The sequence below is a fragment of the Xiphophorus maculatus genome, chromosome 13, assembly GCF_002775205.1.
Source record: "Xiphophorus maculatus strain JP 163 A chromosome 13, X_maculatus-5.0-male, whole genome shotgun sequence".
Classification (NCBI taxonomy): Eukaryota; Metazoa; Chordata; class Actinopteri; order Cyprinodontiformes; family Poeciliidae; genus Xiphophorus; species Xiphophorus maculatus.
Window position 1 is genome coordinate 776,475 of NC_036455.1, and position 13,884 is coordinate 790,358.

At 38.3% G+C, this 13,884-nt stretch overlaps 1 protein-coding gene across 3 annotated transcripts in view; it reads left to right on the forward strand.

Annotated features, from left to right (window-relative positions):
* atxn1 (ataxin 1) overlaps positions 1-13,884 on the forward strand; it is a 110,120-nt gene that overhangs the window by 76,478 nt on the left and 19,758 nt on the right. The window contains exons 1-2 of one of the 3 annotated variants that reach the window (XM_005797451.3): positions 1,592-2,041; positions 9,016-11,282. The exons of 1 other annotated variant lie outside the window; for it this stretch is intronic. In XM_005797451.3, coding sequence (XP_005797508.1) covers positions 9,486-11,282 — 1,797 coding nt within the window. In that variant the 5' untranslated portion in view covers positions 1,592-2,041; positions 9,016-9,485. Of the gene's footprint in view, positions 1-1,591; positions 2,042-9,015; positions 11,283-13,884 lie in introns of those variants that run through there. One more of the 3 variants, XM_023345144.1, reaches the window with a different exon arrangement.

A 13,884-nucleotide genomic window follows, 5' to 3' on the forward strand; every position in this document is an offset into this window, starting at 1 on the left:
AATGAATAAAGTACAGGAAAAGGGTAAAACCTCAACCATGGTTGAGGTTTTACCCTTTTCCTTGTTTTTAAAATTATAATTAATCTATAACTTTAATTTTGACAATTTAAGTTTTTTGGTGTGCTGTTGCACGCACATTTTTGCATGCCAAAATATTAGGATACTATAACAAAAATAGGATTTAATAAAGCAAATTATGCACATTAAATAACAGTTTCTTTAACACTTAGGTATTTTTTCCTGACTGCATCTATGGATCAAAGAATTTGATTTTAAGTATTGTCTGCTTTTGTTCTGTCTGTCCGTCCTTCCATCCAGGCTTTGCTTTAAGCAGGCTCAGTATTTAAAGTCTGACAGTGTTAGAAAATATTAATAATAAAATGTATTAATGCTTAAAATCACATAAAAATGAATGCAAAGACTGGAATACAGTCTGAAAAGGAGGAACTTGTAAGGAAATTTAATGTGCAAATGTCACAATTCTGTTTGTAGGAATTTATCTTGATGATGAAGCTACTTTTTAAACAGCACTGTTTCTTTAGTTACAGTGTTAAATAAGTAAATATTACATTGCTCATATTTTTGCTTTAGTAGTTCATCATTGAAAAACTGTAATAGCTCTTAAGAATATTTTTTAAATAATCTTAAAACAAAATTCCAGTCTTTATTCAGTTGAACCCACCATGAAAGCTTAGAATTGAACATACTAACAGGAAGGCCAACCAACACAAACAGGATGTCATTTTAGTTCTTGTTTGGACCCACTAGTCCTTAAGGGAATTATTTCCTCTTGATTAATTTGGTTGTTTATATATGTGTGAGTGCATGCTCATTCCTTCTATATGGATCCAACATCTCTTAGCTCTGAGGAACACATTTCATCTATATTTACTCCTCAATTGTCTTTTAACTAGGTCAGCTAAAAAGCAGAAATAGATTGCTGCATACTTGCAACAAGGCATACCATCTAGTGGCCAAAAGCTGGTATTACAGTCACATTGAAAGTGGCTGTAGAACTGACTTTATCAGCAACAGGAGAAAAGCAATTTTGCTCATTCCTGAGTTTCATATTATTTTCTCCCATTAGTAATAGGTCATAAGTGCATTTATTTGAGTTTGTAAATGTCACATTCTGGTGCTTTTTGTTTTTTTAATTAGGAACGGATATTGTGAAGATGTGTTATATTGTTTTGCAGAGAGTCAAAATTTCTCCAAATTTGTCAAGAGAGTAATAATAATACTACTAAATAAAAACAGTTCAAAGTTGTAGCCTTAGATAATGACATATTGTTTTTTTTACACTCCATGCAGACTTTCATGTCCTCTCTCTGTGTTTCTGTCTCTGTAATCTCCTCTCCTCTCTCCCTCGCCCCTTTATCTCCCCCACAGTCCCTCGCTCTGCCCTTCTCACTGTAACACCCTCCCACTCCCTCTCGTGTTCTCTTTCTCTGCTTGTAAGCGGTCTCTGGGCGTGCAGCCAGTTGGCTCGTGTGTGTTTTTTGAATGAATACCTGATGAAGTTGGACGAGCGAATGGTAGGAGGGGCCCATATGAGAGTGTGTGTGTGTGTATGTGTTTGTGCAGGGCAGACAGTGTGAGAGCACTGGCTCGCATTCAACCTCTTGCATAATACACGTTGGAGCTCTGCATGCGGGACTCCCTCCCTGTGGGTGTGCGCAACTGTGTGCTACCAATTGGTATGTGTGCATGTGTGTGTGTGATCACCTGCATGTCAGTGGATGCGAGGGGAGCTTCCTGCCTCGCTGTTGAGATTTAGGAGAGGGCTGCCGGCTGAGCATGAGTGTCTGTGGTTCTTTTTGAGGGGTGAGAAAAACCAAGTGCAGTTTGTGGCACAAGTGCCCTGGGTCTACTTAGGATTTTCCGCTTGAAGAGGGAGGGGTGGAGGGAGGCAGGGAAAGATTTTGGTTGCTTTGCTTTGCAAAGGACACGGCAAAGCAGAAGAGGACTGGAGTCAAGGGAGCAAAAGAATGAGAGGGGGAGAGAAAGCATGCTGCAGAAGTGGGCTACTCCTGCTCCCCTGGTAAGTAGACTTCTCTCAGTTTTGCGCTTGCTGTGAATGAAGAGCATGCTTGGAACAGCAGAGAGTCATAATGTGGGTGCGTGAGACCTGAATGCTTGAGCTCTTTTATCACTGTGTGTCATGTGTAAATGCATACTGCATCTGCCCTAGTTTTTCTTCTGATAGGGCTTGTTTGTCTTTGCTTCTTTGTCTGCTGTCCAAAAGCATTTTTTCCTCCCTGCTACTGCTCTACTACCCCTTCACCCTCTCTGTTCACCCAGCCAACCTCGGGGCTGTCGAGGGGTGAGAATGTGCAAGTCATGCAACACTGCCCAAGAGTTTGTTTTCTGAAACTTACTCTCCCTTTTTCCTCACAGTCATGCATTTATCCTCATCTCTCATTTTAGAACTCGCTTTCTCTCTCTGACTGCTCTTTCCTTCAGCCGCTCCTTTATCTCCTTTGCCAGCTTCATCTGTCAAGTCTATAGTTGAACTTCCATTACTCTCGATATTTTTATGTATGTGCTCTTTGTGTGTAGGAGTGTATCATCAGCAGCAGAATGACAGTGAGTAAAGTGCCAGCCATGTCAAAGTTCATGGTCTATTTGTAATTTGCAGGCTCACTGTGATGCAACTCCACACCTCCTCTAATGAAAATCTGCAGACAAAAAGGAGATATAGATGAAAAAGCAGAAGTTGAGAGAGAGAGAGCAAAGTGTTAGCTTGCAGCAACACTGTACTCTGTGGCTGAACTATATTTAGCTGTGAGATAACACATCACGTTCAACTTATCCGTTTGATAGTGATTATGATTATGACTGGGCAGTCATGCACATGCAGCATCAGATTCACATATATGTAGGCTATAATCTATGGTGCCTTCTGTTTTCATTTATGGATAAGTGTTGCATGACTGGATGTTGGATAAAACAAATGTAAAAACAAGTTATCCTATCAATGACAAGATATTGTGCTATACAAAGGTAACTGTAGCATTTACAAGTTTTACTCTGTTTCTTCCAGTTTTGCACATCTTGAGACTGAAATTTCTTCTTGTTCTTTATAAAATAGCTCAGTCAGATTGGAAAAAGTAACTATGAGTATCAATTAAGTCTGACCACACATTTCCAATTGGAATTTTGGTCTGGGCTTTAACTGGACCATTCTAGCACATGGATTTTATTTTTGACAATTCCTTTGTGGGTTCAATGTTAGGGATCAAGGTGAACCTCCATCCCAGTCTCAAGTCCCTTACAGTCTCTGATAGGTGCGCTTCCAGGTAGCTCAATCTGTTTTATCAGCTTTGACCAGCTTGATGCGCCCATTACCATGTTTCACTGTGGGGATGTTGTGTTCTGGGTAAAGTTCAACCTTTATTTCTTTTAGCCAATCTCCTTTTTCCAGCTGCTTGTCTTGTTTCCACATTATGTGTGGCGAACCACAAGGTGCAGTCTAAGAAGATTTCTACAGCTCTTCCAGAGTTATAATGGACCTCTTTGCTGATTTTATGAAAAATGCTCTCCCTTCCCCTGTTTCAGTTTAGAAGAATAGCCATGTATGAGTTGGTTTAGTGCTGATCTACACTCTTTATAATAGTGGATGATGGATTGATCAGTGCTGATCAATGTTTTTGGTATATTGTTTTGTAACATAACTCTGCTGTGGCTTGTCCCTGACATATCTGATATGTTCCTTGGTCTTCATGATGCTGTTGGTTAAGTATCTAAACCTCTGATATCTTCACAGAACAGCTGAATTTATACTGAGATTACTTTACACTTTAGATCGTACTATATTTAATTACCGTATTGATTTCTGAAGGCAATCGGTTTGAAAATCACAGAAATTTGTGGTAATGTGACAAAACAAAAGAGAGTCTAAGGGGTATGAATACTTTGGCAAGACACTGGAAATCCCCTTATAATTTTTTACCCCAGACTAATATGTGTTTGTCACTTACCACAATAAACACAATTGCATGCAGGCTTTTAATTTGCCACAAGCTTCCCAGAGCGTACACTCTCACGAGATTTTGTAAAGTTGATCCCTGTGTTTGTGAGTGTGAGTACGAGAGTCTAAAACACATGGAGGGCATTCAGCTTAGGTTACGCGTCATACGATATCTGCACATTAATGCACAGCCTCACACACGCTGCAAGATCAGCGACTTGCAGGTGACTTAGCTTTTCAGCGAATCTGTGTTTAAGTGTCAGTTTCACTGCAGAAGTACTCTCTCCTTTTGCAATGTAGGTCAGCTGAACTGAAGCTTTCTTTGCTTTCCATGCACCTTCAGCTTTTCTCTGCTCTGCTCTCTTTTTTTACCATCATGAAATGGTTCCTTATTTTACTCACTGCTGGCTTTGCTCAACAATCGTAGGTGGTATTATGATATTTCCTTTTGCTCTTCTCTATGTATACCAACACTTCCAATCACTAGCGTCCCTAATATGTTTCAGCTGCTTATTTTTAACCGTGCAAGTGTTTTGTCATTTTCGACTACATGTAGACATTTGCAGAATGTAAAACTGTATACTGAGGATTATATGAAGAGTCCTGTTGTAAATTTCCAATGCTGTACATCTACGGTGATTTAAAATATTAGTTCCCCCTTACAGATTTCTTTCATTTTTGCTTCCCTGCAACTTCCAAATATATCACAAATCTATCAGATCATCAAATAAATTTTAATATCAGTCAAATATATCAGATAAGTATTTGCTTCTGTGCTTCAGATAATTGTCCAGCTGTGGAACTTCAGCTTGAGGTTTGAGCTTAAGGTTACAAATGATTACTGGAAATTATTTTTCAGGAGTTTTTAGTGGAGGGCAAAATTCATGATCCATCAGCCGCTATTTGTTCAAGTCTAGAAGCCCCAGACTATAAAACTTCTACCATACTTGACTTCCAATATATTTTTCCCCTGAAATGCAATGTTAGTTTCTTTTTGGTCAATAGTGTTGATTTTTTTTTTTTCTTCATTTGAGGTCTAACATGGCGGCCATCTTTGCTCAACCTCTTTGTTATTGTTGGAGGAAAGAATGACAGCTTTAGCTGATGTTCTGGATTTTTTGTGACCTTGTGCATTAGTTGTTTACATTCTTTTGACAAACTTTTGGTAGGCTGGCCACCGTTGGTCACTGTTCCACAATTTTTCATTGGTGGATAATGGTTGGACCATTGTTGACAGGAGTGTTGAAGCAAATAAATTCATTAATAACTTTTTCGAGACAGATTTATTTCATTTACATTCTTGATGCACACCCTGCATGTTTCTTTTTAGAACTTTTTAGCCTAGATTTTGTTAGACAGAAACTATTTAAGAGGCAGTAGCTCTGTCAGTTATCAGTCCTGGTTGTTGCTAGTAAAATAGCTTTAGCTTTTGTGGTTATTATCATAGGTAATTCATGATTTAACTTGAAGGGTTACTTTTTCATACAGTGTCAAGTTGGTCTGGACCTTTTTCCCACCTTAAAACGCAGTTTTACTGAAGAATAGGTAAAGGGGAATGATGTTTCACTGGCTTTTGTTTGATGAGACTAGAGAAAATATTTTCTTTCAAATCATAAGCAAATGTTGAAATGCTTATAATTTCAACATTTTTTAGGATTTTATATTGTTCTGTTATGCAGTTGTTTAAATCATCCATGTTATATATTATTTATTTTATTTTACCAAGAGGTTTGTATGTATGTATTGACCAGTCTTTTTTGCTTAGCAAAGAAAAAAATGCTACACTTCTACAAACTGCAATGTGAATAAATCTGTACTTACTGCTTCTATGACATCAGAAAATTCTCTCATCTGATGCATGCAAAGTTTTACTTATTTGACTTTTAATTAGAAAGCATCAGCTTGTTGGACACAGTTTTTTGTTTTGTTTTATACTCGTGAAAGCAGAACAACCCAGAGTGAAACTGAGTAGTAATACCAAACAGATACTGAGAGGAAAGAAGCAAATATAATAAGAAGAGAGAAATGAGAACATCAAACTATTAGATGAAAAAAATTATAATTGAGAGCAAAATTATATTGCTGAAGACGTGGGCAGGCTGAGGCAGGAGAGTGGGGTGGAGGTGGACTGACAAAGGCAAGTCAAAGAAAAGTACACCTCAGCATTTAAACATCTGCTATCAACGAGCACCATTCAACACACCTTTGAGTCATGGCTACCTGACTGAACAGAAATTCTGATAGTGTGAGTTTATATCTATCTAAAGCAAAGCTTATACTTCTGTGTGTATATGCGTGTTGGCTACTCTTACACTTGTATGAATGAATGTGCATGTGTGTTTACTCCATTGTTCAACTCTGTGTTGTAAAATTTAACTGTAACAGCTCTTAAAATTAAGAAAATCTGCTTTCGAGGCCAGACGTTTGTTGTGCTGTAGAGTAATCCTATGCATGCACACTTTAGGTAGATATACTAACTCAATGCACGAAGTAATAATCTAACAAAAAAATTTAATCAGGCTTAAAAATGTTAAAAAATGAAGATTTAGCAACAGTTTTTAGGCATTAAATCTTAAGGATTTATACCAATTATGTTTTCTTGGCGAAGGAGAAATACCATTACCTCCAAGAACAAATGCAAAGTGTGATGAAAACCTGCCAGACAAAGAGTCCGCAACTGCCTGGATAGCAGAAAAATAGTGAATGTGATGTGTGAAGACAAACAAAACGTTATCCAGACAAAATCATTTCTAAACTTTTCCCTATAATAAGCATTATGACTCCTTTAGCCTTCTTTTATGTCATTCTATATAGGATTAGAAATAGAATTAAATAATAAAATAAGTGTCCATGGAAGGAGATGGATATTTCCCTTACCCTCTAGGTATGGAAGTCAGACATCAAGTATTTCATTTCTATGTTAAGATACTTTGAATAGATGTACAGGCTCATCATGTCTTCTTGATAAGGCAGACCAAAAAAAACATTTTATCTTAGAAAGATTATAATCTGGACTGCATGTCACTCTAATTATCATACTGTTAATAGTTGTTAATAAATGAGTGTTAGATCGTTATTATTTTTAATTCATCACTTATTTAAAATGCTGTTCAGTCTTTGCTTTCACAAGGTATGATTTCACTAGTTGAGCAACAATCTGTATGTACCCCACTATATATGCTTTGTTTTGCACCACAATATTACTTAAGACTGTTTATTCACTTTTTTAATGGTGCAAGGTGCAGTCACACCAGACACCAGTTGAACTGATTAAACATAAAAATGCTTGCGTTCCTAAGCTGTGTGTTTGGTATAGATTCATGGCGTGTGCTACAATAGACAATTTACCATGTGCTATTTTGCAAGAAAATATGCACCGTACCTATTATTCTTATGGCACTAAAATGCTTGTAAGTTTAGTGGGTCTATGTTTGAAGAAAAGAGAGTTCACATAATTAATATGACCAGGTGTCACCACTTGCATGCACCGCCGTGATGTGCCTGGTTATGTATGAGCGAGAGTGTATTTATAAGAGTGCATTATTGAAGTACTGATACATTATTTATAAGTTCACACCAAGCTGTTCTTCAGCAGTAGGGAGTCATAGTTAACAGATGGCACACATCACACAAATATATTTACTATTACATGGTGTACACATACCTGCACACAGCAGAGTATTATTTGCCTGCTAAAGAGTCCAGGATTATTGTTTTCATTTTCTACATTTTGCCTACCAAAGACTTTTGCTAACAGGATTTTTTGGATGACAAGAATTATACTTTTATCACATACAAATTTGATACCTGTTATTAGCATAAATATATATTTTTTTTACTGAACTAAAGTTTCAACTAAAGTTTTCCTGTTTTAGATCAATTAGTGCTATCAAAGTTAAGTCTATTTCCTAAAAGCTAAATATTGAAAGAGATTCATTACAATGCACCAGTCCCTCCTGCAGCAAAACATACGTACAACATCATGCTGCCACACCTGTACTTCATAATTGTAATGGTGTTCTTAGGCCTGCAAGTTTCCTTCTTTCCCTGCCAAATGTAACAATAGTTATTATGACCAAAAACCTCAATCTTAGTTTCATTAGACCACAGAATTTGTCTCCAGCAATGAAATGTTTGTGCTTGCAAGCATTTCAAACTAGCTTTTTATGTTGATTTTAGAGAAATGACTTTTTCCTTTTTGGGCTTTTATCCCATTTTGATCCTAGTGTCAGAATGGTGAGCTTCTGTTCTCTTCAGCCAGGATCTTCACAAGGTCTCTTGCTTTTGTTCTGGGGTTGATAGAAGTGTTTCTCACTAAATCACGTTAATCTCTCAAACACAGAACCCGTCTCCTTGCCCTTCCTAAAGAAATATGATGTCTGAGCATTTGCACACTGTTTATACTTGCATATAATTATTTGGCACCTTTAGTCTATGAAAATTGGTTTGGAAAGAGAATTGAAGTGGCTCACAACTCTCTTGTTGATATGTTGACTGTTTTCTTCTCGAGTTTTCACCTTAGAATTCATGCAAAGGCATGGCTCAAATGAACTCAAATGTTGTGAAAACCCGTCAGAAGGTCAAAGTGTCATGTCACTCGGGCTTTATCCAATTATTTAAAGGTATACTGATCTTAGCGTTTGTAAACTTCTGAATTTCAAAAAGGTTATAAAATCTTTAAGCAAAAGTCATTCTGAGGATATTCTGACATTTCACAAATAGAAATACTGTTTTCTATCATTATGTGGTGAACGTGCATAACACAGATAACCTTTTAGTTATTCTCAATTATGCAGTGTATATAAATATCGTAAAGGCAAGGAACATAGACAAGATTAGTTTTGTAATTGGCCAATGCCCACATTGCCTTGCAATGTACTGAGTCTCTCCTTCATAGTCACTCACCAAAAAAATGTGTTTTATGTAGGGCCTCTTCTTTTAGCTTTTTGCAATATGGATGGCACATGGATATTTCTGCAACCTGTGTTTATGTTTCTTGCCTCTTCCAGTTATTGTTTCAACAGTTAAGTTTTTCTCTTCTACAGGCTTTCGCTCTGTGTGGGAAGACTTTCTTTTGGAGGGAAATGATTCCACATGAAGTACAACGTACTCGGCCCCCCATCATCCTCTGCAGCAGCAGCAGGCGTAACGTTGTGACGCTCTCCCATACCAGACTGGGCTCAGCCCTCGGCCACTAAAGATTCCTGGACAGATCCGGCCGCCCCACTCCTCCCATTAACCAACCTTCCATATCTCCATTTCCAATCCTAATTTCAGTGAAACAAAATGTTTGTCAGCTGTTTGGAGTAAAATGGAGGCAGGTTTTTAAAGGTTTATTTGCAATTGGTCTGAAAAAGGAATTAAGCATTAAAAGCAAAAAGAAAGGATTGAAGGAAAGTGACAAGGACAGTCAGAGTGAAAGTTCAAAACAAGAAAGGAAATTGTATTGGATCAATTTTAAAGAAAGAATACAGCAAGTACAGTTGAGAGTACAAAGACGTGAAGTGAAATCAGCATGAAGTCCAACCAGGAACGCAGCAACGAATGTCTGCCCCCAAAAAAGAGGGGCACATCAAGTACATTACCACCTGAAAGTCGCTCTCCGGCTATACCACCTGTTCATGACAGGCCAGAGAACACAGCCTGCTATGTTAGTGCAGCTGGTGGAAATGAAAGCAATATTACTGCACATCATAGCTCCAACAAAACTGATGGGCCCCAGTATAAATCCCCCTCCACCTTATCAGACTCTTCCACCTCCTCTTCCTCTTTGAGGCTAGTATCATCTCTCCCCACAGTGTACACATCCCCCCTATCTCAATCTACAATTGGAGGAACAGTCCATTATACACAACTGCCTCCCAATATGCAGTTCATCGCTTCATCGTACACTACTCCATATACAAGCTACATTTCTCCTCAGATACTCCCACCCCCTCTCCCCCCTTCCCCTCTCTCCTCCTCTTCAGCCACACAGAGACCATCATACACAGAGTCGTCACCTGCTCAGACGCTGGTCACCAAACAGGAGCAGCATCGAGCGTCCTTGGGACGTACCTCCATGCCTCCTCCTTCTACGGACCCTTTTCCCCATCATATTCAAATGTCAACGTCACCAAGGACTGTGTCATCACCTCATCACCAAGGAGGCACTCACCTACTGTCCCAGTCCATGCATCACCACCAATCATTGGGGAAATATACAGATGGCTATAGCAGAAAGGAGGAAGGAACCAGACCCAGAGAGCTCCATAATGGGGAGCTAGAAAGGGGTAGGAGATTTGGACCCCCACCAGAGCCTGGCCTCTTAAAGTCAGGAGGTAAATCAAGGGAGGACAGGTCCTCCTTGTCTTCCTTTGAGGCTCGTCATCTGGTTTTGCCGTCAGACTACTCTACTCATGATCACCTAGGGTTAAGAACCTCTGTCATGTTAATACCTAATAGCCATGGGGACCACCAGTTGGTACCACCCAGAGCCAGCCCTGAGAAACTGACAGCTTCTACGCCCACACACATGGAGAAAGGCAGCATGGGTAAGCCTGTCAGTCGCCCACCCTCATCATCCAACACCACCTGCTCTTTCACATTTCCACCTCCACTAAGTGCAGACAGTCTGAAAGCGGCTGTCAGCACACTGCCGCCCCAGACTGTTATCCAGACCACCCACAATGCTTCAGAGCAACTGTCAATGGGACTCCCTTCGACAAGCATCTACCCACAGCAACCTCTTATTGGTTACATTACAGGGCCCAGTGGGAGCAGCTACCATACCGGCCTACAGCAACACTTGCTCATTCCAGGCACCCAACCAGTCATCATCCCTGTTAGCGGAGGTGGGGTCCCCACACTAGAGCCTGTAACCTCCCACATTACTTCATCAACTCAAGCTGCACCTTTTCCTGCTACACTCCCTCACACATACATCGCTGCCACTGCCCCAAAAGGAGAAACTGTGGAAACCCAAAGTGGCACGTTCCACGTGGCTGCTCCAGGTGCAGTGGTTCAAGCCCAGCTTCATCTCCCCATTGTTCCTGCTCCACCAGGGCTAGTTGCAGCTTCCACTCCTCCAGCTCATTCAAGTACAGTGGTGTCCCCCTCACTCCCGCCATATTTTATCAAGGGTTCCATCATCCAGCTGGCAGACGGCGAGCTGAAACGCGTGGAGGACCTAAAGACAGAGGACTTCATCCAGAGTGCAGAGATTAGCAGCGAGTTGAAGATCGATTCATCCACAGTGGAGCGTATAGAAGGGAGCCACACCTCACCTAACTTTGCTGTTGTTCAGTTCTCTGTTGGTGAGCATCGCACACAGGTAAGAAAAATAAACAGAACTATACCTAGAAATGTATTTCTGTACATTAATCATTGCCATTTATTAAGTAGTAGCAATTAAAAATTTAAGCCATAATTTGTGTAGACAGAAACAACTACACTCTGAATGCCTTCAAGATATGTTAGAAATTAAGATATAATGGACATATTTGAATTGTGTATATTCTCCAAACACTGAGTAAAATGTACAGATGCAAACTGAAATACAGTCATGTTCTATAAATTAGAGTATTATTAAAAAGTTAATTTATTTCAGTAACTCAATTCATTAAGTGAAAAACATTATATAGATTAATTACACCCAGACTTAATTTCTGTTTTTGATAATTGTCTTACAGCAAATGAAAACACATTTAAGATTTGAATATTACATCTGACCAATAATAAAAATATGTAATACAGGGTTTAATGTAAATAATTATTTATATTGGCTTAAATATATATATATATATTTTTTTTTTTTCAAAAACTATTTTTAATTTGACAAACGAGCCTTACTGGAACGGATACTATAATTTATTAAATATGACTGTATATACATACACCCTTTTAATATTAAATAGAAGAGTGCCTTAGACACATTTATTTTATGGTTCAGGAAACGTTTGCCAAAATTCTGACTGGATATTTAAATACTCATACTAGAATTGATTTGAGTTTCCAGAAAATGGCTTGTTGATAATGGCTCACTAGTTTGACAATGATTACAAATAAACTATAGAACTGATTTTTGAATAGACAAATCCAGCTTCTGGGAAGCTGTAAAGCTGTCAGGCCTAAATGGTCTTTAATAACTTTGTCAGGAGGAGTGGTGAAATATCCACTAGAATTATTTCTAAGCCATTTTAATAGCAACTTAAAGGATGTGGGTTATCTGCCACTTAAAAATTAAGTGGAACCACATCTCAGTGAGTTGTATAGATAAATTTGACCCTGCATGTAAACTCTTCTAGACTAAATTTCAAAATGAGCACAAAAAAAAAGTTTCATAAATTGTTGAAGATTGTGAAGATGATCATTTCCCTCCAAACAAGAGCAATTAAAAGGTTTTATTCAAAACCCAAATTTAAGCTGACATTGATTAAGTGTTTTTATTGATTATTTCTGGTTGTAACTTTATATAAAAAACATGCTGGTTGTGTCTTGTAGTAACTCTTGTCTCAGTTTATTAAGTTGGCCTTACAGAAAGACTGTCATCTCCTTTGAAATCAGTGACAATATAAGGCAGATTCAAGAAATTAATCCTTTTGATAATTTTTTTAGAGAAATGTTCAAGTTGCCAGCCTAATAGTTAAATTGACTGTAATTTTGCCTTTAGAACCTGCCCACATGGCTGCTTCCCAATGCTTCTATTACTTAAACAAAGTTAATAAGTTATCAAGAGTAACTCTGAAACAAGATGAAAAAAGAATTTACTTTATTGTTTAAATAAAGTCTTTGCAAAAAATGGTCAAAAATGCATTGCAATACTTTTCCTGAATTGTAAACCATTTCACCTGCAAGAATGCTAAGACCTGTAGTAGAGATTGCTGTTTATTCATATGTGGTGATTATTATGTTGAATGACAAGTGTTGAGCTGCACCCATCTTAATTACTTTATTATCATGAATCTCAGGACTCGGCTGTTCCCCCTGTAATTAACTTCAATGTACTTGGATGACAGTCCTGTTACGAACACGTTCTTGTTATGAGCTTCACACAAGTTCAGAGAGTTGAGATCTGGAATCTATTTGACAGCTTGTAAAATTATTGAGTAAATCAGGCATCAAAATATCCTTCGATAGTGAACACATCTTCATAGAAAATCCAAAATACTGCCTAAACCACTTTGCTTATTCGCGGTACTTTGTAGTTTTCATTTAATGAACAATCAAAAGGAGTGGGCCTTCAGTTTAGCATGTAGGTTTTCAGCTTGTGGCAAAAAAAATGACAACCAAAAATTGACAAATCTCTCAGACAACTTTTAAGGTGCCATGAGACCCTAAAGTTTTAATGTTGCCACTCAGTCAGAATTTGGAATAAATAACATGAAAACATGGATCCATGTGATTCAGCTTGTTGGTGTTAACTTGACGTGGGGTCCTTTTGTACCAATTGAGCATCATTTAAGCTCTATCTATGAATTGTTGCTAACCATCTCCATCCATTTGGACACTGTACCTATCTTCTGATGACTACATTATAGCTTGATAGTGCACCATGAGACAAGCAATTTTTGAGGAATATTTCTTTCACCTTTTTGAATCTTTGCAAGGAAGAATCGAAGCTGTAGACAAAAGCTGCTCCCACCCAGTATTAGCAAGGTGTGCCTTATAATGTGGCTTGCTAAAGTATGCAGAACTTTTTTTTCTCTGTAACCAAGATCTTTCAACAGCCTTTAGGGGTTTTTTTCTTATTTTTTTCCATCCCTTATTTTCTCTCTCTCTCTTACACACACACATATACAAATACCTACTACTCACTTTCAGAGTGTGCAATCAAGTCATTTCATCTCTGTAATGGCTCTTCAGCCCACGTCGCACATATAAAATTCTCTCCCTTGCCAGCGGCTGCTCTTTGATTCTGCACCCCACAAGATCTG